The following is a 25004-nucleotide window of genomic DNA, read 5'->3' as shown; positions in this document are numbered from 1 at the left end:
GCAAACTGCAACAGGTTATTTTGGGGAATGACCAAAGTATAGCGTGACGGTTTATTAAATGTTTCGATTTTTTTTTTTTTTCCCACGTTGTGAGACCTAAATCACGACCCAGTCGTTCAGTTTAGGTTTTACACCATGCCTGCCGATTGTTAATCTGCATAATGTTATCAGGTAATTCTGATGTATAATTGTAATTAATTAACAGGCACAAACACACAACACATGAGGTAAATGGTGGGGGTGGGGGGGGGGGGGGGGGGGGGGGGGGGGTGTTCAGGGCTGCTACACATTTGTAATTAATTGCTTTATAATTGTCTTTCTTTATGTTAAGTAACACCAGGTGGGAGCCGGTGGTCTGGTTCTAGTTTGGGGAAGTCTGATGAGAAGAGAAGGGGGGGGGGGTCTCCTTAATCACATCCTGTCCGATCGTAAAAATGGAATCCAGGAAAGTGTTTTATTGAAGACGTTATACCTCTTAAGAGACTTTGTTTTTTTTTTAATTAGCTATAATTAATACAAGATATGTAATGAGGAAGACCTATAATTACCAAGCCCAATTAAAAGCCACTTAGGGCGGGATGAAAGTGTCCTTCGGAGGGGCTCGGCGTTGCTGGATCGACCTGTGGAAGATATCTCCGTATGCTAAATACTGTGAAAAAACAACATCGTATTATTATTAGGTCTGCATGTACGCATCAGTGTGTGTGTGTGTGTGTGTGTGTGTGTGTGTGTGTCATGGAAACAAAACGGTGGAAAGTGTTCGCAGCAGAAGAGCAGAAAAAAAAATATCAATTCATACTGGGAGGAGGTGAGTGTGATGTTCGGTAGCTGCTCCCTGTCACGCAGTTTGAACCGGGGGGGGGGTCCTCGAGTGAAGAGGGAGCGTCTTTAAAACCTTTTTTGCACTTAGAGAGCAACGGGACGGACGGATGCATGGATGAATGGGCAGCGGGTAGCAATAAAACAAATTGCAGTGTCAACCCGACAACTAACAGAGTTACAACAGCGGGGCCCACGGAGGGACTCGCTCAGTGTGCATCGAGTCCCACGAGGCTGCTGCTGCTGCTCCTCCTGGTAGTCTCTCCAGAGGTTACGCAATGCTGCAGCCTGCTGCTGGTTGTGTGAGAGGAGGAGGAAAGAAGGGGATGAGCGCTCTGCTTCCACACAGCAGATGTTGGGGAGGGAGGGGGGGGGGGGACGACGACACTGAAGTACCAGTGAGGCAAAGACAAAGAATCTAATGATTGATAGAGCCTCGGAGAGCAGAGAGCTTCTGCTGCTGTTTAAATTTCCCATGTGTATATCATGGTAGTGTGTGTGTGTGTGTGTAATGACACAGAGAGGCAGACAGATAAAGCCTCAACACTGAAGAAGACCGGTACACAAATATTGTGAACTTTGAAGTAAACTTGCGTATTTTCTTATATATATATATATATATATATATAGATTTAGCTTCATTTTGTCTCTGCGCGTCAATAATTTGCGCCTGCAACACGAGTCCAGAACACCTACCGAGTAAAGAACAGCAACTCCACTTCTCGTGACCGGCTCTGGTCTATTTATAGCACACGTGTCGTTAATTTGTCAAAATTACACCTTTTAACGGTGATTCAGTCTTCTGTCGTCGAGTGTCGCATCGCACAGATCAAAGTGTGGAGATGTATATCTTCTGTCTACTCTCCTATCAAAACATACTGAGAAAATCATGCTCACAGGGGAAATATAAAGCCTCTAATGTAAATTAAAAGTGGAATAAAAAGGGTATTTGATCAAAATGAAATGCAGATTCGCATCTCCACCTTATCATCATATTCATATCACCCTCAGGTCAGCCTAAAAAAAACAAAAACATGCACGACTGGTCTGAAGCATGAGGAGGTTTGTTTGTATGCAAGTACAACACGCATGTTGCAATCTTTAAACTTCCATATCTAGAAATCTGTGTAAACATGTTCTAGGTCTAAGAAAAAGGGAAAAAAATAAGTTAATTGGGGGGGTTTGACGCAGCTTTGATGATTTGCCTGATTGCGGAAGGAAACGACAGACATGGGTCGATGCACACACGCACACGCACACACACACACACACACACACACACACACACACACAGAGGAATCTCTTCCTTCCAGTGAAGGAACTGCTAATCCGTTAACCAGCCAAGTGGATGTATAAACCAGAACTGTCGTGCTCTGGCTGGGACACGCTTCTCCACAGGAAGTCTGTACACGCAGCCTTTCGGGGGGGGAAAAAAAACCTAAAAAACTAAAATAGCGAAAAGCCAGGTTTTGAAGAGAAAGGAAACATCATTAAATGAATCCCCCAGCGTACAATCACAACGCCGACTGAAGCCCCTCACTTAACCCGGAGCGACTTTTCGTACCCGCGAGCGAAAGCGGCACAGCATCGTCGTTAATTCAATGGCGTCCCCCGACTCTATCCTTTCCCAGCCTGACAAGTATCTGAGCTGCGGCCAGGCCTTGATTCACGGAGCCGAGTCTGGCCGCCGTGAACCTGGACTACGGGGTATTGTTCCCGCATTGATCGTCCATCGAGTTGGCTTTTGTGCCGGGGTCACGGAAAGGGAAATTCATTAGCGCGAACGTAATACTCTCTGTGGCATTTAGCCACACAACCGTTACCCTGACGTGTCGCGTTGGGAATTAGAAAAGCCTTTGTCGGTAACCGGAGGACGTCCACCGCTGCCTTCAGACCAGCGTTCAACACCGGAGCGTTCCTCAGAGGCCGAGGGCTCCGTTCAGACCGATCCGTGGAATTCACTTGTCGGTGTTGCGCTGGCCAGAGCCTAACGAGCTGAACTCAACGAATCAATGTCGCTAGACGACGCTGCGGGCAGCTTAGCAGCATGTGATTTACTGAAACTTAAGTAGTGGATGTTTATTCTCCGTCTCTTTAAAAAAAAAAAAAACGACCCAATCTGCAGGCGAAAAGAAGAGGAAATTTAGTAAAACAGTATTTTTTTCTTTTTACCTTGAACAAAATAAAAGAACCTTTTCGAAATGAGAAAAATGACTCTGAACAAATGGAACAAGTTTTCAATTACACAATTTATAGACTTCTAAATGTCTACCAGCAGCACCGTAAACTGAATTGATGGTGTCTCCGAGCCTCAAAGTTGCCCCGCTGCGGTCCAGGGAAAGATATTTTTTTTTTAATACTTATATCCCTCATGCTGTGAACTGTGGCACCTGTGCACATATTACACAAAAAGAAGAAGAAGTCTAGAGGATTGAAAAGATTTGTGTGGGTTAAATTCCAACACTCCAACGAATGTGTCTGGTGAACGAGAGTTTGAAAACGGCGGCGTTAAAACGTGATGCTCGGATGTTTTGCAGAAGAAAAGGCACTTTTTTTTTTATTGCCGTCTTTTAAAAAGTCTAATTCGGAAACGTTTCTTCTTTCTGTCTTCCAATTAGGAGGTCTGTGCATCTCCCAGTCTGTGAAGATACCGCGTGAACCCAGAACCGGAGAGTTCGACAAGATCATCCGCAGGCTGAGCGAGAACCCCAACGCCAGAGTGGTGATTATCTTCGCCAACGAGGACGACATCAGGTGCGTGCAGTGGATTCCTAATTGCTGTCAGTTGGTAATAGAACTTTTGACCTGAGTTTTTAAACCACCTATTGATTCTTCTCTTCACATCAATTACCTGCCGGTTTTTCCTTAAATGAAAACACACAGTGATGATAAGTTGAAGTAAAGAGTTTTCAAGATCTGCTCGATCAATTAAATCTTGTTTGGTAACGTCTCATGCCTCGTGTGCTGGCATTAAAATGTCTCCTGTGTGCATGAAGACACTCGATCGTCTGCTAACCCGCATGTTAATATGCATGAGTTATAAATGCCAAATATGGTTATATTTGGGGTGAATCCACATTTTTATTAAGGTTTCGTCACTGAAGACGTTGTCGCAGCCAAGTGAAGTCATTTTAAACACTATAACTAATCGCCTCGTGCTGACAATGGAGGAGCCCAGTGTGGTAATCAGACTAATAGCTTTGACGTCCAGTCTGCTGTCCCTGCAGGTATCTACTCTGACCACACTATACAAAAAAAAAAAAAAAAAAAAAAAAGGTACAATCACCAGTCACCCAGCTTTCCTCGCCGGGACGCAAATCTATCAATTAAAATTCACTATCCATTTTTAAGACGGAGAGTCTGCATTAAGAACGAGGTAATTAGTTGTCGGCTGAATCAACACACACACACACACACACACACACACACACACACACACACACACACACACACACACACACATAGCAGTGTAGGGGAAATGTTCCCCAGCAACCAGTTAGTAGGCCAGTGTATTCCTGGTGGAAGCGGGGGGCAGTTGATTTGGGGGCGGTCTTTTGATGATGACCCGGGCAGAAGTCCCAGCGCTCATTGACTTAATCCGGTCCTGATAACGGGTAATAGTCCGGATAAAAAGTAATTACAGAAGGCCGGGAGGATTTCCAGCGCCGCATTCCTGCTCCATCCTTGAACCCAGGCAGAGCGAGCCGGCAGGAGCCCAATGAAAGCCCAGATTGTCCACAGACGGAATAAGCTGTTTTGATGGAGCGCTATAATTTGATACTTTAAAAAAAAAAAAATATATACCGCCCTAGTTGTAGCTATATAATGAGTGGGGAGAAATACTTTTTTTTTTGTTGTTGGTTTGCTTTTCATAATCTAGCCAGGTGGGTTCGTTGTGTTTGCTCTGTGAGGAAACGTTGGTTCACAACATTAAACTACCTTTAATTAAATCATCTTGTACCGTGCGCTTCAATTATGTCAACGTGTTATTCCTCCACCTGATTATTTTTGCGCTTATTGCATAAAGTTAAGAAGTTAATGAGTTGGAAGGTGAGCCCGGCTGTGGAAGTGTAGCGGAGACGCACGGCGCAACGCTCTCACCGGCGACCTTGACGCGCCACCTTTACGTCGCGTTAAACTCGTCAGCCTGTCTGGTCGTGTCTCCGATATGCAAACCTCCTGACGGTGAGGAAAATCTATTTTTTCCCCGACATCGAGGCCATAATTGCATCTTGAGACGCGCTCATTTCACTAAACTTACTGGAGACGAGACTCAGAGAAAAAAAAGAAAATCATTATCAATCAAACGTGCGTCCCTGGGGGTCATAAAACTAATGTAAAGAGACATAAAGTTAGCTGGATGACTCACCGCTCGCCCACACACACACACACACACACACACACACACACACACGGGGGGTGCCGTCCTTCTTTATGCAACTACAACGTCTTCTGAGAGAAGTTAAGACAGCATATGCCATGTAAAAGAACAAAGCTGATGTTGTTTACAATGCAATACCAAGCTTAATATTTATCTTTTCTCCCCAGCATCTTCGGGGAGATATGAGGGTCGGTAATGCTTCGCATCACATGCCAGGTGGCCGTGTTTAAATTTGATGTCGCCGTGCTCGAGCTTTCTTGATGTACCTCCGCTTCTTTCTTCTTTGTATTTTTTTTTTTTTTTTTACGGCTCCCTGAACTAACCTCCGCTGGCAACAAGCCTGGACAAATCTGACAAGGGTGTCATTCTGCCGCAGCCGAGAAGAACTACGCTGCACTGGGATTGGACAGTCCTTGGTGGCTTTTTCCAATTCTATCGAAGTGCCTCGGTGCGACTTTGTCCGGACTCGGAATAGAATGTTCTGGTTATGGAATCACCCGTGTGGCAGCTACACTTCCTCTTTAGGGTTTTAATCGGCTGTATATCACTGAATGTGCAGTAAATACAGTAAAATAAATAGATAATACGCCGACGACACAACGTCATACGGTAGGATCGAACCGCTCTCCTCCTCTGTCCCGCAGGCGGCTCCTCCAAGCGGCAAAGAAGGCCAATCAGACGGGACATTTCATCTGGGTGGGTTCGGACAGCTGGGGCTCCAAAATCTCCCCCATACTGAACCAGGAGGAAATGGCAGAAGGGGCCGTCACCATTCTGCCCAAACGACAATCCATAAAAGGTATTGAGAACACACATCCAAAACTTTACCTTGCAGAAGGCTCATATCGATCATATGAATGTGTTTTCTTTTCTTTATTGCGGCGTATGTTTGCTAATTATACCTCCCCTCTACGTTCAACATAAATGATTTTTAACGAGACCATTAATGTGTTTTACTGGCTAGTGTTTGCCACCGCTTACAGCCAACATTGGACATGATCTCTGTATCTTACCTTTAAATGTTGATCAAACCATTATTGTGCCATGTTTTTCCTTCCGTATTCATTGTTCGAGTTGTATATGTTGCACCAATGTTGGTGAATGTGAATATAGTATCTACACTCACAGACTTTAGCATAGTGTAGCCATGTGAAAACAACATAAATATATATAGTAGATATCTCCTGTACGCTTCAGTGCCATCGAAAACTCTTCGGACGGCATGGATAGCGTGATAATTCATCAACGTCAGCACAGCAAAATTATGTTATATTGAATCTTTTCATGGGTGTCAGAACTATCAGGGGGGGAGGGGGTGAGAATCAGGAATCCCTGCGTCCTCGTGAAGAACGCCTCTTTATTGGTGTTTTAACTATGGATATCATATGCTCTCATTCTACTCTGTGCAGGGCTCAGCTGTGTCTCACATAACCCAACCCCAAACTGAGGCGTTATTTTACGGCCCGCATTTCCCATCATGCAGCGCTGTGCTGAGTATTGTGTTTAGTTTGCTGGCGGTTTAATGTTCCAGAATGCAAATGCTATACTTCTTATTGGTGTTAGCTTGTGATACATCTGTTCAGAACATTGTGGTTGATAAGAATTGTCATTAGTGTACTGGTTTATAGTTTTAACCATTAGGGACAGTAACAGTGCCACGTTTTACTGCAGTATTGTCAAATATTGTCCCATAATTGCTCGAATGAATCCGGCACCCTTGGTTCTTTTTTAAAGATATGACTCCATTGAACTAGTTTACTGCTAAGCTAAGAGCAAACCAGCAGAGCTTCTGTTCAAGCTGGGCTTTGGGTAAAATACTCCAATAAGAGTTTACATCGGGCCTCAGCATGTTCAAACGTCAAAAAACGGGATCGATTGAAATCTAACGGCGTCTCGCTCTTTCAGGGTTCGATCGCTACTTCATCAGCCGGACGCTGGAGAACAACAGAGGAATATTTGGTTTGCAGAATTCTGGGAGAATAACTTCCAGTGCAAGCTCAGTCGGCACGCCGTGAAGAAAGGATCGGGCATCAAGAAATGCACAAGTGAGTCTCCACCTAATAGCAGAGAAGGCAATGGAGAGCACTCAATCAATGACCGAGTATATTGATTGGGTCTTCTGTGAATATATTATGTGTGTGTGTGTGTGTGTGTGTACTGGGTGTGCATTAGTAAATGTATCTGTCATCAGGGAGAAAACAATCGCGCTCCTCTAATTTAGGTTAAATGTAATGGGCGGAGATAAGTGAATGAGAATCTCTAATTTCGTCCGAGAGAAATTAATGTTCACATTAGTCGTCCGTTGGCTACTTCAATTTGCAGTGGGCGACAATAGCAATCACAGAACTCTGCCGCCGCATGCGCCGAAAACATAATCAATAGTAAATTCAATCAGCCCATTTAGAAACAAGCTTTCAGGTTGTTAAAATCAGCCGGCTCCCCGGGCCCGTCTCAGCCCAAGCGTGCGGCGCAAAAGGCTGCATCTCAAGTAGTCCAAGCTGACGGATTTAAAGCCGGTAACCGGTAACGTTTCCAGGCCAAAATGCATTCCTCCAGTTTACGTTGAAGTGGCGTACGACACAATAAAAAAAACCAACTATACGCTGTGAGAGAAGACGACCGGACTGTAGGGTCGCGGCGGTCCTTCGCCGGCCCCAGCCCTGGTGGTGCTGCCCACAGAAGCATGACACATATTATTCAGTTATACACATTAGTCTAAAAACACTTCAGGCGGAGGATATTTCCAGTGAACAAAGTCGATTCGTCGACCGTTTTTTAGCCAATTTCTTCCTGTTTAAGTCATTTTTTTTAATGCTGAATTACTCATTTTCTAAGACGCCTATGTGCACATCTCTAAACGACAGATTTAAGGTGGCGCTTTTGTGTGATTCTTTGCAGATAAAAACGTACAGATCTGTCTGATTAAATCAGCTGGACGAGTGTTCGTCCACGAAGAAGTCCTTCGGTCCCAAACCGGTGCGGTCGTGTGACGGAGAGGTTGCCGTCAATCTCCAAGAGAGGGTAGAAATTTGAATATAAACGAGGAAAAAAAAAACAAACTCCCACGCCATCTCTACTGCCGGAATACTAATCAATGACGTTTTCTGACGTTTCATCGGCATCATATCCATAAAGGCATAGAAGCGTCCTCCTCGAAGAATATAGGAAAGGACTGTAGACAGATCATTGTGACAGTGTTACAGAACACTGCAGCACATTCCGTTATGGAGCCTCCAGCTATCCAAAGGTCAAGCAGAGAAAAATGATGTGTAAATAAGGGCAAGATGATAAATCTTACAACACTAATAAGGGGGAAGTTATCTTAGCAACTTCCAAAACTCCAATTATTTAGTTCAGCCGACTCTCAGTTGAAAATATGGGTGAAGAAGAGAAGAAGACGTTTTGTCCTGAACTGACTTTTATTCGTTGGTTCGATTAGAATTACTAGATGTGTCTTTTTTCTTTTATCCGACTACTATTGGACACCGCACCCTCAACATGTCACCGAACGCCACAGCACAGCAAACAAACTGGAACAACACGTGAACGAGCAGAGCCAGACAATTAACTAGAGGTTTTAATTGCCGCCTCTCGAAACAACAACAACGAGAGAGAGAGAGAGAGAGAGAGAGAGAGAGAGTGAGAGAGAGAGAGAGAGAGAGAGAGAGAGAGAGAGAGAGAGAGATATGCTTCCAAACGATCCGCAGGTTTCAGGAGAATACGTAATCTTAAATAATTTCTTATTTATCAGTTGTCATGGCGGCTGCTCTCAGGCCCTAATTGCTGCAGGTTCTCGTTCTTCCTCTGAGTAGCCTCCAGGGCACAGTCTTTTTTTTGTACGAGAGGTACAATCATTTCACTCAAGAGCTTTTTCCCCAAGTGCTATCACTAGCCTCCTCTTGTTCCCTTTGTAAGCACCATCATTTCCTGTCCCCACTCATGCCTTCTTCTTCTTCTTACCTACTATAATACTGAATTGTATAGATCACATACTACACATCTACGCTTTTTAACAATATATTGAATAAGTAGGAACGAGTAAATTATTATTATTGTTTTAAATTCACCAGGGATTCAAAATAAATAAATGAAAGTGCTAACACGATCAGATGGGCGGGGTCATTATTATATTTTGTGTGGTTTTGGAGCTTTTGCAAGCCACCGGCAACTGATTTGTGAACCATAGCAGCATGGTGGTAACAGGTCACGACCCAGCGCTGACCCGTTCAGTGTGACGGACCTTAATGTAGCGAAGGAAAACAACAACGGTGCAGATGTAGAACTCAGCTGCGGCGTTGCTTCTCTTTGCTTCCTCTCCAGTGTACTTAAAGGCCGAGATTCACTTTGTGGCTTCAGACATAAACAATGTAGCTCACATATCATTTCTCTGTGCGGATATTGTAAAAACACCATCTTTGAGTACCTGGAAAAAGGCCAAAAAACCTCCTTACTTTTCCCCAAAATACACAGCCACTGTAATGAATACACGGAGAAACGACAATAAAATTCAACCCAAACTACATCTTCCAGAGAGACCATTAAGTTGAATCAACACCACTCAGCAGCATAGGAAAGACACTCAAATGGTATCATATGAAACAAATGTAAAATGTCAATAAAAGTGAAGTTTATGAGGAACACAAACATCAGTTCAGTCCTCCTCCCTCTGCTGACGCCGGTAGAGGGAGGAGGAGGAGGGGCTTTGTTCCAGTTAGCATAAAAGTAGAATAAGAATTTGCCAAATTTTAAGACACTCCGCAAACTAAGCAAAATAGTTCGGCATACATACAGACAGCTTTTGTTCCACCTTGTGTAGCCGAGGGCTACGTTGAGCCTGTACTTTATGAAGGTAGTGAAATATTAACACTGTAGCCTGCACTGTAGGCTGTATATAAGACGTGGACTTTGGCATTTTTTTTGATGACCAGAAGTGAATGGTTTAAAGGTAGCCAAGCCCTGAAGCTTACCTATTGACTGTTTGCTCTAAATGGGACCTTCGTTTACTAAATGAACATCATGCTGTATTGAAGAAGACTGTAAACTAGAGATTGAGACCATAAACTCATGTTTACAATGTTTACTGAGGGAATGAATCAAGAGAGAAGTAGAGTCATTTTAGACTAGACTTCTATACAACCGGAGGAGTCGCCTCCTGGTGGACATTAGAGAGAATGCAAGTTCAAGAAACTTCTATTGCATTGGCTTCACTTTTCAACACCTGAGGTTGCTACCTGGTATGCATGACGGCCTTATTACTCCAACCCAGGCAACAAAAAGCAATTCCACGATTTAACAGCCAATTCAAAGCACTCTCGTCCATTAACATTATTAATTAAATAAACCATTTCAACGTTAACATGATCCTGAACATAACTAGGCTCTTTCTGATGACAAAGTTATCCATATTTTTATTTCATGCAACACCACACAGTTGACGTGTTTATCGCGCATGATAATAATGCGATGACTAAAATACGATTAGACGGTCAGCGCTACTGTAAGCGCTAAGAGCAAAAAGTCATCATCATAATCGGTGTAGAAGAAACGCTAAGAAAGAAACAGCCCTGTTCTTGCACTGCAGTGTAGAACCAATTCGTAGCATTGATGAGGAAAAATATATTCTTTTTAAAAAAAGAACCCCATTTGGCTGCTTAGCTCACAAACTTGTTGATATTTTCCAAACGTGAGAAAAGGCTCTTTGAGGATAAGGATGAGTTCGGCAAATGCAGCGCTGTATCGGAGAGCAGCTGAAGCGTGAGCTCAATATCCAACAGCCTGAATGAAAAACATGCTTCAGAATGTGGAGAAATCACAAGCTCGACAGGCCCGCCTCGCCTGGTTACGGTCGCTAAGCTGTGACTGGACGATCGTTGTCAGGGGAGGGGTTTTAAATCCTTCCCCGTCAGTCTCTATTGGTTGAATGAGCAGAATCCCAGAGACTCCCGGTTAATTAAACATTTGAGCGTCATAGAAAAATACAAAACCAAAGTTCAAAATGTGAACCGCTCGCCGTGTGGAATCCGATAATTCTGAAGTTTGCTGATCCGATCTGCTCGGAGCGCTCGCTGTACATCACACTATTTCACGCTGCTGAACCGTAAAAACACGACGCAACACGAACGAGAGCCGGCGAAGAGAGAGAGCGAGAGCGAGAGCGAGAGCGAGAGCGAGAGAGACAAAGTGGTAATAATAGAAAAGAATGTTGCACTGGATCATGGCATGAGATTCTCCATCACAGTTGCATTTGTCAGAAATGAGCAGCTGATACATCGAGCATAAATACTTCGGGGTGAGCAGAAAAAACTCTGCCTGCTCGACAGCGATACTAACGTGAAAGTAGGAGAGGAAATAGTTTAGCGATTTACTTTTTGTATTGTAAAATACGAAACAGGCTGGAAAGACACAGATAGAGAGTAAATCAATTTGCCAACAGTCCAGCCATTTCATGCAGCATTTCACCCATGCAGCCATTTCATGCAGCATTTCCCATCATTCGAGTGTTCTGACCGGGGTGTGCTGGCATCGACGAAAAGCCTCTGCAGGTGCACACACACACACACACTGCCTCTCGTTCACGTCACTCCATATGCACACACACACACACACACACACACACACAAACACACACACACACACACACACACCACACACACACACCACACACACACACACACACACACACACACGGTGAGGTTCAACAATTTGAAACGGAGCGAACCGGCTCAGAGTCACTCTGTTGCTCTGCAGACGATGAGTCATCCAGGCTATACCAGACGCGGGGGGGTGGGGGGGGGTGGGGGGGTATGTGCCTTGCATGCCCGGCTCAAGTGTCTGAGGTCCGTAGCTCGCTGAAAGCATCAAGGACAAACAAGTGCAATTGAGCAATGTTCTCTCACCGATTTGATTCCTGTAAGACGCAAACACAAATATCAAGGTTCAAGTAAAAGAGAAGAACAGGCGACAACAAAAGAGCTCTTCACTGTGGTTGTTATGATAGCACTGGGGAAAAGATATCCCTTTTGTTGCACTCAATGTCTTAGTTTATTCAATTACGTTTAGTTTAAAGACATTCCGAACTCATTCCAGATCCACAGCTTGCAGCTGCAACAGTGAGTCCGCTTCATCTGACCGGCCGTGTCTTTGGAGGCTGCGATTGCAAGCGCCGTGTCTATTCCTGTCCCTCGGGCGACGATGCCCTTAATTAGAACAAAGAAAATGGGAGGGGCTTGTAACGGCTGTCAGCCAAAGTTTGGCTCGATCCCAGCGTCCGCCGTCGACGACTCGCGGACTCGGAGGCACGTACCTGCAGAGTCCGTTAGGGGTTCAGGGGCCGTCGAGTGCTTCGGGGTCCTCTCATGGACTTTTTTTTAACCCTTTATTCACACTTCCTGTATGTCTGCATTTCTGCAGAGCTTGTGCCATTAACCCACGCTCAGACTTGTGACAATAAACAAAGTTATCAATTGGGGAAAAAAGGCAAATAAAGAGGAAGGCACATGGGTATTCAGCCGTTAAGCTGATTAAGATCATGCATAACAGTCATGGGCTGCAGTATATGACGTACCTGGTTTAATAAGACAAGAGGATAACCAGCCAAAACCCAAAAGACATTTACTCAAATGTGACACAAGCAAAGGTAGCAAATCCTAAAATTTGAAAAAAGGTGGAAACACTACAATTTTTGTTTACAAAGGATTTTTTAATTTATTAAAATAGTTTTCCAAACCTAACTTAATTAAAACATATATGAATATATTCACCAGTGGACTCTATAGACTCAAATTCTAAGCATCACTGCAAAAGAATTTGACGTTTTAGTTTTCTGCTACCTTGAACGAAAAGGTCGCAAGAAAGAAACAATTTGCCTTCATTTAAAGGAACGTATTGAGCAGAGGCATACAGTGTGACCAGGAGCTTTCTGGATCATTGTGTTCCTTCAGAATCTCAAGGTTCACCTTGATGAAAACTCCTGGAGCTCTCACCATAAACACACAGAAGTTGCAAGGTTTTGACTCTCACTTGCATCAATGCTTGTTTTGCACCGCTGACTGACCTTGGCCGCGGCGCATCTCCACATCCAGTTACTGTTCTCTGTCTCCATCCATCAGCCAGCGGAGCCGCGATTCAGAGGACTGGAGCCTGGCATCTGAATGCGGCGGACGTGTTGATGTCTGCTAAAGCTAAATATCGAAAAAAGGCACTACGTTATTAAAGATTTATTAAAGCACGGCAACGGTGCGATCAAAAAGATCTGCAGTCGTATTTCAACACAGACAGTACAAACAGATCAGACACCTTTCAGAAATATTGGTAAAAGACTAAATAGGATAATGTTTAGACAATGTCCTCGACCAAAGACAGTCGGATGACACTCAATACGATTTTGGCGATCAGTTGATTTAATTTAATTTAACTTACAGCTTTGTAAAACTGAGTTTCTCCACCACCAATCACACAAAAGCACCAGATTGAACTCTGTGCTCACCAGAGACACGCTCATTATTTTCCTGAAAGTGAGTCATTCATGCATGAAAAAGCCTACAAATGACCTACAACATAGTTTAAATAACACAGACTTCAGGTGCTCCACATTATTGGACGTGGGCTCTTGTGGACCAGTGAGGCGGTGGAATGGTGTGTGTGTGTGTGTGTGTGTGTGTGTGTGTGTGTGTGTGTGTCTCCTTAAAAAAGATCCCCTCCAGACATATTTAAAAAGGTATATAAAAAATAATCAGTCTTTAATAACAATTCGGTCCGATATGGGTTTTTTGACGACGTCGGTTAAAATATTCATGCGTTTAATTGGAAGCCGCTCCGTGGCGCCGTACTTCCACCCAGAACCTTGTCTTAATTATCGGCCGTGACCTCGCTGTGGTCATGCGACACAGAGGACACAGAGAACAGGACCCGGTCAAAAGCACGGCGATAACGTCACAAGTTGCACGAATCTCAACGCGGCAGACGCGCGTTAGCCTCGAGCTAACGCCACGGCCCACCGTAGGCTACTCGTCACCGTCACAGCTGTACGTGTGGATCACTGGGTGGAATATTGTGCATCGGGTCTGCAATACAATGTAACCGTGAAGGCCAAGGCCACATGAGAGTACAATGAGCCTCAGGGCGACGTCCTACGTCCCACAGACATCATCGACGCTTAAATTACAATGAGCGGCTTGCAAACAATAATGCATCGATAATCACTCCCCTTTTGTGCCAATATCCATCTCTCTATAAGAACTTATACACACGAGAGTCAGTCGCCTCCAACACTTCATTCAGTCGGTAAGAGAAGCAGATCTCAGTCAGACGTTCAGCTGATAGAAAAAAGTTTTCTTTTCTCTCCTGGCAGGTTGTGTCGGGAGTTAAAAAAAAAATAAAAAATCCCTGCTGCCATTCAATTTACGCATGGAGCTCCTCTCCCTGTGAATTTCATTTTTTTTTTGTGTGTTACTGTTGCGTGCCGTCTCACCGTCACTCGGAACAGAACGGAGCCGTCGTTTGTGATATTCGGAACACCGGGGCTTTTCATTACAAGTCAAAATGTGTGTGAAAAGGGCCTAAAGCAGACATTGTCACAAATGGCCTTGAAATTTCTCTCATTTATTCCTCCTTTTTTCCCCTCGCTCTATTCCACCCCTGATCTCCACTGAAATACTGTACTTCATAATAGAGCCGGTGGGAGAAAAAAGCTTTTAGTAAAACACACAAATACGGACGTAACATACAAATTACAATCTTCAGTCTAATTCCGTGGCTCTTAAAGTGAAATCTATGGAGTCACGCTATGATTAAAAGGACCAGAAAGGACAGCTTCTGTGTGACTTTTAGTAGTTGTTTTATTTTCTTTTTTTCCCCTGTTGAATTACTGTATACTTTCACCTGTTCACGCCCATAAAAAAAGCCTTCACATCCAACACTTTATGAGGTCATAAACTAGGGGATCACAAGCACATATTGCGGCCATATTGCCCCAATTTTTAACGAGCCAAAAGCCCCCCCCCCCCCCAAAAAAGCAGTTGTTCCTCCTGACCTGCGTCTCTTTGGACGGTGAAGGAAAAGTGAAGGAAACACAAACATGCAAACTGTATGCAGGAGCTGTTGGCTGTTATCTGAACCTCTGAGGCATCTCGCTAATAATGGGCCAAATGTCTTTGTATGTCTCCGTGTAAACGAGAGAGAAAGAGTGTTTCAAAGACACAGAGAGAGAGAGAGAGAGAGAGAGAGAGAGAGAGAGAGAGAGAGAGAGAGAGAGAGAGAGAGAACACATTAAATGAGAGAGGCTGTGACAGCCACAGAAGGAGACAGACTGTCTATCCATGCTTCACGTTGCCTGTAGCGCACATTTACAGAATAACTGGGGAAATTCAAGCTGCTTAAAGATTCAGAGTCTTGTCACTGATGTTAAATTGCCTCTTCTAAGCGAGCAAATACTGGGGGAGCATATAGATAATAACAACAAGACAAACACAAACTATTCATCTGTTTAAAGCTGGCACTTGTTCCGAATGAAGTGTCTTGTTGAGATAAGAAATGGCTGCCGCAGACGTCTTACAAGGCGGCGCAGACAAAAAAAACGGATTTCACTCCATCAAGCGCCGCGTGTCGCCTTTTTATCTGATGCCGACGCACCGTTAACGGCGTCATGTGTTGGGCTACAGGAACTGTATGGAACAGATCACATGTCAGGTTGTATCTGTGGATTGTCAATGTGTGAAAGGACTGTAATCGGCGGCCTGTAACAATCTGTGGACTGATTTCTATGTAAAAGGAATCGGAACGGTTTCGCCATTCGCAAACTACTTTATCAGCTAACGCTACGAAGCTAAGGTTAGCCTTAGCTAGCTGTAGCTTAGCTATGCAGCGTGGATCTGGTTTTGGAACGTCAGCGAATGAAATAACTTCACAAGCTCGTTAGTTTCATGGAGCCTGTGGGTCCAAATAAAATGTAGCATTACAGATATTAAAGTTATTCTAAATATGATATATATATGATTGTAATGTAACGTCTCAATCGTGCGTACAGATGTTGATTGCAGTTCACTTTACGGCCACCGGTGTCATGAATAACGAGGACTTTCAGAAGGTTCCACATAGCAACAGCACACATGACTCAGGTTCTGCTTCTTTACGTTTCAGTAATAATAAAAGCCTGTAAAAGCAAATTGATTACGGTCACTCTTTCCACGTGTTTTTGACATAAGCTATTATTTCGAATTAAGTCATCCTTTGCTGGGACAGATAAAATGAGTTGCCGTAATACCAATTACTCCATTAGTTCCAAAAGTTTTTGTTCTCCCCTCAAGCTGAGCGGAGTTCAAAATCAGGAGGATTTAAATCGTCCTTAAAAAGCTTCAACCTTCAAAGCGCAGGAAACGTGACTGACATAGAGCGTCTCCTGCGCTGAGACAAATGAACCCGTACACCAGGGCACCAGTGGTTTCCGATCGACAGCAATAAGCTCTTAAAGACATTTTCACAAAGAGTAAAAAAAAAAGTGTCACATCCGTCTTATCTGTCACTTCAACGATCAGAACTACAGAATCTGTCGTATTTCCAAAGGGGATTTGTTGGCAACGCTTTCCGTCACATTCAGAGAAATAACAACGCGGACGACTTCTTTCTCATAATTCTCATACGAAAATACTTGACTGCTAACACTTTGCATCAAATCTATTCATACTGGCAGCGATGCCAAGACGCAAAAGTTGCAGGATTTTTTACAATAAGTGATTTGAATGGACTCACACAGGTCTGTCTGAGGCAAATCGTTGTGTAGCCCGAGCTAATGCAAGTTATTTTTATTGAATTTACTTTTAGCGAAAGTGTTCCGAGTAAATTTGAGTCGTCTCTGGTTAACGGTTACGTAGTGTACTGTAGATGTCTAGGGCTTTTATAGTGAAGGATAAGAATGGAGTGGATTCATACTTCAGTCGTTCTCTCTGTTGACTCAGATTTCTGATGAAAAGCCTTTTTCAGATGAGGAATACGTCGTCTTTCTGTGAAAATGAAAACTTTTTCATTCAGACACTAGGTTTCTTTTCGGCAGCACATTTTCCCTTAAAGAGCCACAGCGCTCGCGTCGTATTCGTTACCAAGTTGCAAGCAAGCGAGTGAGAGAACGGCTGAGAGTTAAAAGATATCATGATGTTAAAGAAGAAGAAGACTGTTGTCTTTTCTCTCACGGGCTGCAAAGTGAATCTACCGATTCATTTTGATAATGACAATAAATGCAATTTAATATGAAGCTATTAGAAAGTGAGCTTTGTTGCCTTGTTGGGACTTTGCGTTTTAATCCTACGACCTTTTTGTGCTTCGCTGTATATTAATGTATTCATACATGCAGCTGGAATTAACGCGAGTCAGATTATTGCTGTTATAAGTCTGAAGGAGCACAGTGCTTGTGACCGTTGCCGTGAGATAACCCTAAAGAGGAGCGTGTGTCTGAGAGGGCTGTATTTCTACTCAACCTACTTCTAGAAGGTGGAAACTTTTCCAGTCGTGCGGGTTTGGTTTCTGTCACGGTGTCCTGCTGCCACTCAGCCCATCTGGCGGGGCACTGGCTATCAAAAGCATTACGCCGCTAATTGAAAAGTTGCTTGGCGGTTAACACATTTTCAAAGCATTAGAGCCAACCACCGGCTATGATTAATACACACCTGTCATAACTAATTACGTTAATGCCGAAGAACGATTCGACCCGTCTTGCCGCGTCTTCCTCTCCGCCTCTACTCCATCACACCCTGCTCTCTTGATTAATGGATGCGAGGCGGCCTCGCCTTTGTGGGGACAAACACAAAGCGATCAAATAAACAAGACATGAGAGAAATGGTCCCGTTGGATAATCTAGAGGGGCTCTTGTCAGTGACGGACACGCCTTTATGAGAGAGGTTGCACATTAGGGCTGTCAAAATTGGCCCAAAAAAAAAATTACATTCGAATATTAATTTTCAAAAAACCAAATCGGTGTTTTGAGCTGAACTTCTTTCCATGTATTCCTGTCGCAACATAAAACCCGTTTTCTGATTGTTTACGTGACGCAACACTTGCTGTCAGGACACAGCATCTATCAATCAACACTGGCTGATTATATTCTACACATATATATACATATATATATATACATATATATACATATATATATATATACATATACATATATATATATATATATATATAAAATTAAATGTGTGCCTGACGAAGACCCTGCTGTATAATATTTTGAAGGTAATAACCGTATCTATATTGATCGATACAGGCTTCCAGTCTTCCAGACAGATTCCCCTCACGCGCTCAAGTTTCGGAGGGGAAAATATAATCGGTAATCGATACCATGGAGCCGATAAGAAAACTCTTTCGGTTCAGTAAATGTTTGCCGTCCGTCAGCCCGGTGAAGGCAGGTCAGCAGGCAGTCGGGCAGAGGTGTTTGCGCGTTTCGCTCCCGGCGGGGATTCTCAGTACAAAAAAACAAAACGTTGAATTTCGTTAACGTTAAATTTCGTTAACGTTAAAAGTTGACACGGTGCATTCGGGGCAGCCAAAGTTGTGCTGAAATTCTCCTAATCTGTTTTTGTTTTTGTTTACTATGTGAATACATATTGAATCAAGAGGATTTGTTGGCAGCCCTACTATACATGTGGAGATTCTGTGATTGATGCCAAAAAGAAAAAGCATATAATCAACAAGCAATTCAACTCCAATCTCTAAAGAAATGAAATCCAGTGGAAAAGTGATGGGTTTACAATTGAATAATCAAGCCTCTTGAAAGGCTATCATTTGGTGGATTTTACACATCCAGTTATAAATGTTCAGTTTTACATTTTTGACGGATGATGGTGAAGCTTTTTTTTTTTTTGTTCTGAATATCATGTCAGTCAAATAAAAATATTCTAGTCTCGACTCAGCCGGTGCAACACAGCATGGGAACATAAAGTACGTCACGTTAATCTTGATCTGTGTCGCCCGTTTCCTTTCAGACCACGAGCGGATCGGGAAAGACTCGTCCTACGAACAGGAGGGGAAGGTTCAGTTTGTGATCGACGCGGTTTACGCCATGGCCCACGCCCTGCACAACATGCACAAAGACCTCTGCCCCGGAAAAGTCGGCCTCTGCTCCAAGATGGAGACCATCAACGGCACGCTGCTGCTCAAGTACATCCGCAACGTCAACTTCACAGGTGCGTGGCTCCCGATTCCACCGAGGTGCACAGGGCTTCACCTGCGAAGCTTATTCTACCTTTGTATGCATTACTTTAAAGTGCACGGCTTCTGATTATCAGGCTACCGAAATGCAAATTACTGAGAGCGCGCCCGAAAGAGGCGGAGATCCGTAGGAGGGTTGACAGTCAGCAGCAGAACAAGCGGGTCTTTATCACAGCGGATGATGTGCGGGAACTGTGCTCAGCGAGATTTACCGCCTTATCTTGTCGGCGTTGGAAATTGCCCACGCAAGAGATCTTCTGCTCGGAAGTGCGCCGGCTGCCGAGTTAAAATTGCACATAAACGAGAGCGCCGTGTGAAACGGGGCAAACGGGACTCTTCCGGTGGGCGGTTCCAATGTAGACTTGAATCGCGACCAATTCAGTGGGCCGTCATCTCAAATAGTTAAATTACACTTCTGAGCATCAACCGGGGGAGACGTTCTGACATTAACTCCCGTCTATAGCCTCTGGTCCACTGGCTCCTGTGAATCACTGCAATCCCTCATCTTCCTTCCTTAATAAAAAAAAAACAACTTCCTGGATATTTGCTTTACATATTGTGAGACAAACAGGCATCCGCTCCTAGAGCTGGACCCGTGAATCAGCCAGGCCAGGATATCAGTCAACGGCAGATGCGTCGTAGCAGTGAATTTGTTGGCCGATATGCAACTAGAAATTGCTGTACAGAAATGCCAGACTGGGTTTGAGGCAATTTTTGAAACGTCCTTCTCGGTCCCGCTCTTATCACCAGCTCTTCCTTTAACCTGCAGTGGTCTAGGGCTTATGGTAAATAGTGTTCTTTTTTTAAAAAGGCAGCTATAAACAACAATATTGAACAATCGATATTAGATCGTTGTTTTGCTTTTTTTCCTTCTAAAAGATTATACATACTGTGGAGTAATTTGTATGTACCATTGCTCAGTTTATTTTGGTTTTCGTTCTGTTTTTTTTTTATGAACCTCAATGTGATTTTTAAATGAGGTTTTCGTATTTCTGGAACAGAAGTTTCATGTGTCGCTTCGGCTTTCTGTAAAAACTTAAACCGTAAGTGTTCCGCCGAGGCCGAGCAGAGAGCCTCGTACACCATCTGTACCTGCTGCGGTTCAGCAATAATGAAAAAAGAAACACATTTCTAGCACGACGGTGTTATATAGTGGCAATCTTAAAATTCCACATTTCAGAGCTAAAAGCTGCACCTCTGCACCGTTTGTCTCAGTCGTCCTGGGTGAGAACAACCACAGCGTTTAAAAACACGGAGCACGGACTGACTGAACCACACGTGATCTGTTCCTGCATGTGTGGATGGTGCCTAAATAATTCACATATGACAAAAGTCTCCTCTTTTCGTGCAGGGATTAGCGTCGTTAGCGTGATTGTTTCAGACGCGGCGTTTTGTCTTCTGCCTATTAATCTTTGACGACTGCTTTTGGAATCCTCGAAGAGGAGGAACGCTCGAAAACATTCGGCTGGAGAATGCGGAAAGTGACATTTAGAAGAACGTTAATTAACGGTCTCGACGCATAATTATACAAATGCACCGCTATAACGTAGCAACAAGACAGATGCACTTTAAAACGTGGAAGAAAAAAAAAATGAATTATGGGCTTACAGGTAGAAGTGCAGATGCATATTTTAAGGAGGTCACGACAGCAGCGTGCGAATGAGTTTGACCTGCTTGGCTTGTGAGGAAATAACAAAAAATGGACGCTGAGCGGGGTTCTAACTTAGACCAGCGCTACTGGTTAGAACAACTTGAGCTAATTATACGTCGGATGAATAGAGGGTCAAAGCGTTTATGCAATCAAGCAGAATGCAATGCGAGCAAACCTGCGCCACCCTCACAGATGATTATACAGTAAGAGGAACATTTTATTTGCGTGATAATTACTGGGTGGTGTCTTCGGGGGTGAGGGGCGGTGACGCCTCTCAAAGTACAGGAATAATTTGATGCAGATGAGGAAAATAAAATGGGAACTTCTGGACGACGCAAAAAAAAACACTTCTGCCCACACCGCTGCAGAATCCTTCGAGCTCGGTGTGCAGCTTCGGCTGAGAGCTCCGGAGAAACACAGCTGGAGGTGTTTGCAGACAGGAAGCTAGAGATGATAAGACGTTAGTCTGGGCTTAATCTCAGCTTTTTTTTTTTTGGGGGGGGGGGGGGGGGGAAGGATAACATAACCTGAAGTATCTCAACTATCATTGTCAAAGTCATCCAACAGGCAACATTGGTTTCTTTTCTTTGATTTAACTTAACGCACTATTGCTCCTCTTAACCGCAATAAGGTTCCTTAATCTTAACCAGTTAGTCTTAGCGACTAAACCTAACCAAACTTTAACCATAGTTTAACAGCCACATGTATATGAACAGTATTGTCAAACAGCATTGGCCTGCAGACCGAAGCGTTTTGTAGTTTTTGTTCCATGTTTGTTTTTGTACATCTAATTTTTTAAGGCATGGTGAGTTCATGTGATGTTTAATATGATGCATATCTATAAGCTGGGGTCGGAGGGAGGATGCAGAGTTTACTCTCTTTAACGTCTCCATCCTCGCCGCTCCAAGAGTAAAAAGGCATTAATTTGAATGATAATATTGTTGTTCCATGAAGGCACAAAGGGCAACAGAGGGAGGGCTGGCAGCAACAGGGATCACTTTCATTGGTGAATATATTGAGGTTGTATTGCAGAAAATGTACAAAACGGTTGATTTGGCATTTACTTGCTTTATTGGTTTATGTAAGAGACTTTTAAAGTAGCGAAGGGACAAAGCAAACATGGATATGAACGTAGTAGTAGTACGGAGGATTCTTTTACTTTCGTTAATGTAGTCGACGTAACCTTTATCGTTGGGCATAATAAAGGTTAACTTGACGCTCGCGTTTGCAGCGGTTACTTTTGAACCCTAATGGATATTGAAAGGAAACTTTGCGGCGCTCAGCAGCGCTTTACTGTAGGCCCCATCTTCAAAGTCAAAACAAAAAAAAAAAATTGTTTACCTGCAACGAGTGTGTGCTTATTATCATGTAAGCGGGTCAGTCCTCGTTTGTGAAGGATAAAAAAACAACAAAAAAAAGAGAAAATTGTTTGCAGTTGAATCCTGAAGTCATATTTGGAAGATAGATCTAGATAGCACTAGAGTAAAGCTTTAATCTGAAGGACAGTTGGACAGACTTGTGTTATGATATTAAACTGTGATTCGTTATGCATTCCTTTATTCGTGGTGTTGTATTACTGGATGTGCTCGTCAGCACTGAAGTCGTCGGGGTTGCTACAGGGACGGCTAGAAAATCAATGCTGCGCATTTACCGGAACGTTTCCTTAAGAGTCTTTCGGCACCGAGGACTTAAAAAGGATCGGAGGAAAACAACAGGAATATTCCACGCGAGCCCAGTGTATGCTGGGAATTCTCGACGGACGTCCACGCCGACTGAAAAGCCGAGCGCTGCAGATATTGTAGATGAAGTCGATGCTTATCGACGCATTAAGATTGTGATCCCAGTGAAGCCGGTTGCACTCGGTGCTAGTTTTCCCGAGGACACGTAAACCCGATAGTGAGGCCGTGATTAAAAGTGTTGTGATTAAAAGTTGGCCGTAACATCGGGTTTACAATGTCATTTTGATCGGCCCGTTGTCGTGAGGTTTTGATTACTAATTTGATTTGGATGTAACTTGAGGAAGCACTTGAGTCACATGATTCATACATTATTCAGTGTATATAGTGTGTAAACGGTCGATTTATCTCTCTGCTCAGACCAAAGCAAACTGCCTGTAAAAAGGGTCTTGATTTAAAGAATGTGCATAGAGCTTAGCAAAGGATCTAGCCAGGGAAGGAAGGAAGGAAAGAAGGAAGGAATATTAAGCAGTGCAGAAACTTGTGAGGATACAGTTTGAGAGGCTAAACTATTCCTGAGGTCAGTGTCATTAGAGAGGGAACGCTGAAAAGATAATCAACCCCACGATCGGTCCTTAACTCTGGCCAATTAAACGCCTAATAACCATGTAAGACCCGGCTTCCATTTACAATAGAAATAAATTACAGTCTCCAGCGGCTCTGAATCTTTGTATTTCTAAATCAAAGCTTTGCATTTAGGAGAGAAGCGTGGTAATTCTGTTTTCTTTCACTCGTATTGTTCGGTTTGCAGCAAATGCCTTCATCAAATTCACTGGAAACCACCTCTATGCTTTTTAAGTGCAACGGCAGAATCTAGCATCTAGTTTTGATTAGTTTTCATACAACATTTGTAAACACATTGGATTTCTCGTGGCTTTGGCTAATGGCTTTTAACGGAGTGGAAGAGTAATTCTTTTTAAAACTGCAAACGTGACATATTGGAAATTACTGTTTTGTTTTGAATACATTATCAATTCTTAAGAGAGGGTGAGTCGAGCTTTCACTGCGTCTCCTTCAATAAAGCAGCTTTAAAATGGACGGTAAACATCAGGAGGTTTGGAACTAGCACACTAGTCGTGGCTCGGAAGATTTTGACCAAATTTCATTTGATGGATCACAAACAAAGCTCAGCTTCACAGTAGTAGTGACCAGTTCACCAGACCGGTTCAGCACAACAGAAAAAAAGGAGCAAATATAACTTTTAGAGAGGTTTTTTATACACTTCTTACGTAGTCATAATCCATCTCTAATATCTATTTTTGTTGTTGTAAAAACATCTCTTTCAAACAACTCACCAACACTATATTTAATGAGAGTTACTCAACAGAGCCTGAACGCATCATGAACTGAACGAACCCTTCGTACGTTAGCTGTTAGCGGTGTTGTTACCTTTAGCGGTGTTATTACCGTTAGCGGTGTTGTTACCGTTAGCGGTGTTGTTACCTTTAGCGGTGTTGTTACCGTTAGCGGTGTTGTTACCTTTAGCAGTGTTATTACCGTTAGCGGTGTTGTTACCTTTAGCGGTGTTGTTACCGTTAGCGGAGTTGTTACCTTTAGCAGTGTTGTTACCTTTAGTGGTGTTGTTACCATTAGCGGTGTGGTTACCGTTAGCGGTGTTGTTACCGTTAGCTCTGTCAATTGAAACACTGATTGGTTGTTTACAATGTAACACTATCAGAGATCGGCGACTAGCGAAGCTTAAACGCCGATGTCCTGATTGAATATTTGACAGAATATCGGCGGATAACGATCGGCGGTAAAACTTTATTTCACACTGCGATGATTAACGTGAAACTGTGTAATTAATCCGCGGTTCACATACGTGCTGAACCCTGAGGGGGGATCCGTACGGATCACGAATGGACAGCGGTCCGTTACACCACCACTTCACAGCTGCAATGAGTAAATGTGAATCATATTTACATGTTCATTTGTTCTCATCTTATTTATAATTGCCTGTTTGTAAAAGTACAGTCAGTACACACAGTACAGTTGTGTTAGTTTAGCTCTCAAAGTATTAACAGAATTTTACACACACATTTTTGAACCCACTTTAGAGTTTAATTAACATCTTTTACTGTGACCATTCCATTTTTTGGTGCCTTTGGGCAGAGCTGCAGCTGTTGACGGTGTGGTTTCCCCCCCCCCCCCCTCTAATTCACATGTTTTTTTGAGGAAACACTTATTATGCAGCGTTTCCTCAAAAATGTGACCCGGT

At 43.4% G+C, this 25004-nt stretch overlaps 1 protein-coding gene across 1 annotated transcript in view; it reads left to right on the top strand.

Annotated features, from left to right (window-relative positions):
* Positions 1-2420: 2420 nt before the first annotated feature.
* The window catches only part of LOC137868420 (metabotropic glutamate receptor 4-like), a 35404-nt gene continuing 12820 nt past the window's right edge, over positions 2421-25004 (top strand). Inside the window, 6 exon segments of the mRNA XM_068705193.1 lie at positions 2421-2555; positions 3398-3573; positions 5845-5999; positions 7106-7144; positions 7147-7245; positions 19174-19374. Of these exon segments, the coding sequence (XP_068561294.1) occupies positions 2421-2555; positions 3398-3573; positions 5845-5999; positions 7106-7144; positions 7147-7245; positions 19174-19374 (805 nt within the window).

The sequence above is a fragment of the Cebidichthys violaceus genome, unplaced genomic scaffold (assembly GCF_023349555.1).
Source record: "Cebidichthys violaceus isolate CVI_PGR_0920_01 unplaced genomic scaffold, fCebVio1.0.p SCAF_110, whole genome shotgun sequence".
Taxonomy (NCBI): domain Eukaryota; kingdom Metazoa; phylum Chordata; class Actinopteri; order Perciformes; family Stichaeidae; genus Cebidichthys; species Cebidichthys violaceus.
This window is presented reverse-complemented; position numbering and strand designations above follow the sequence as displayed.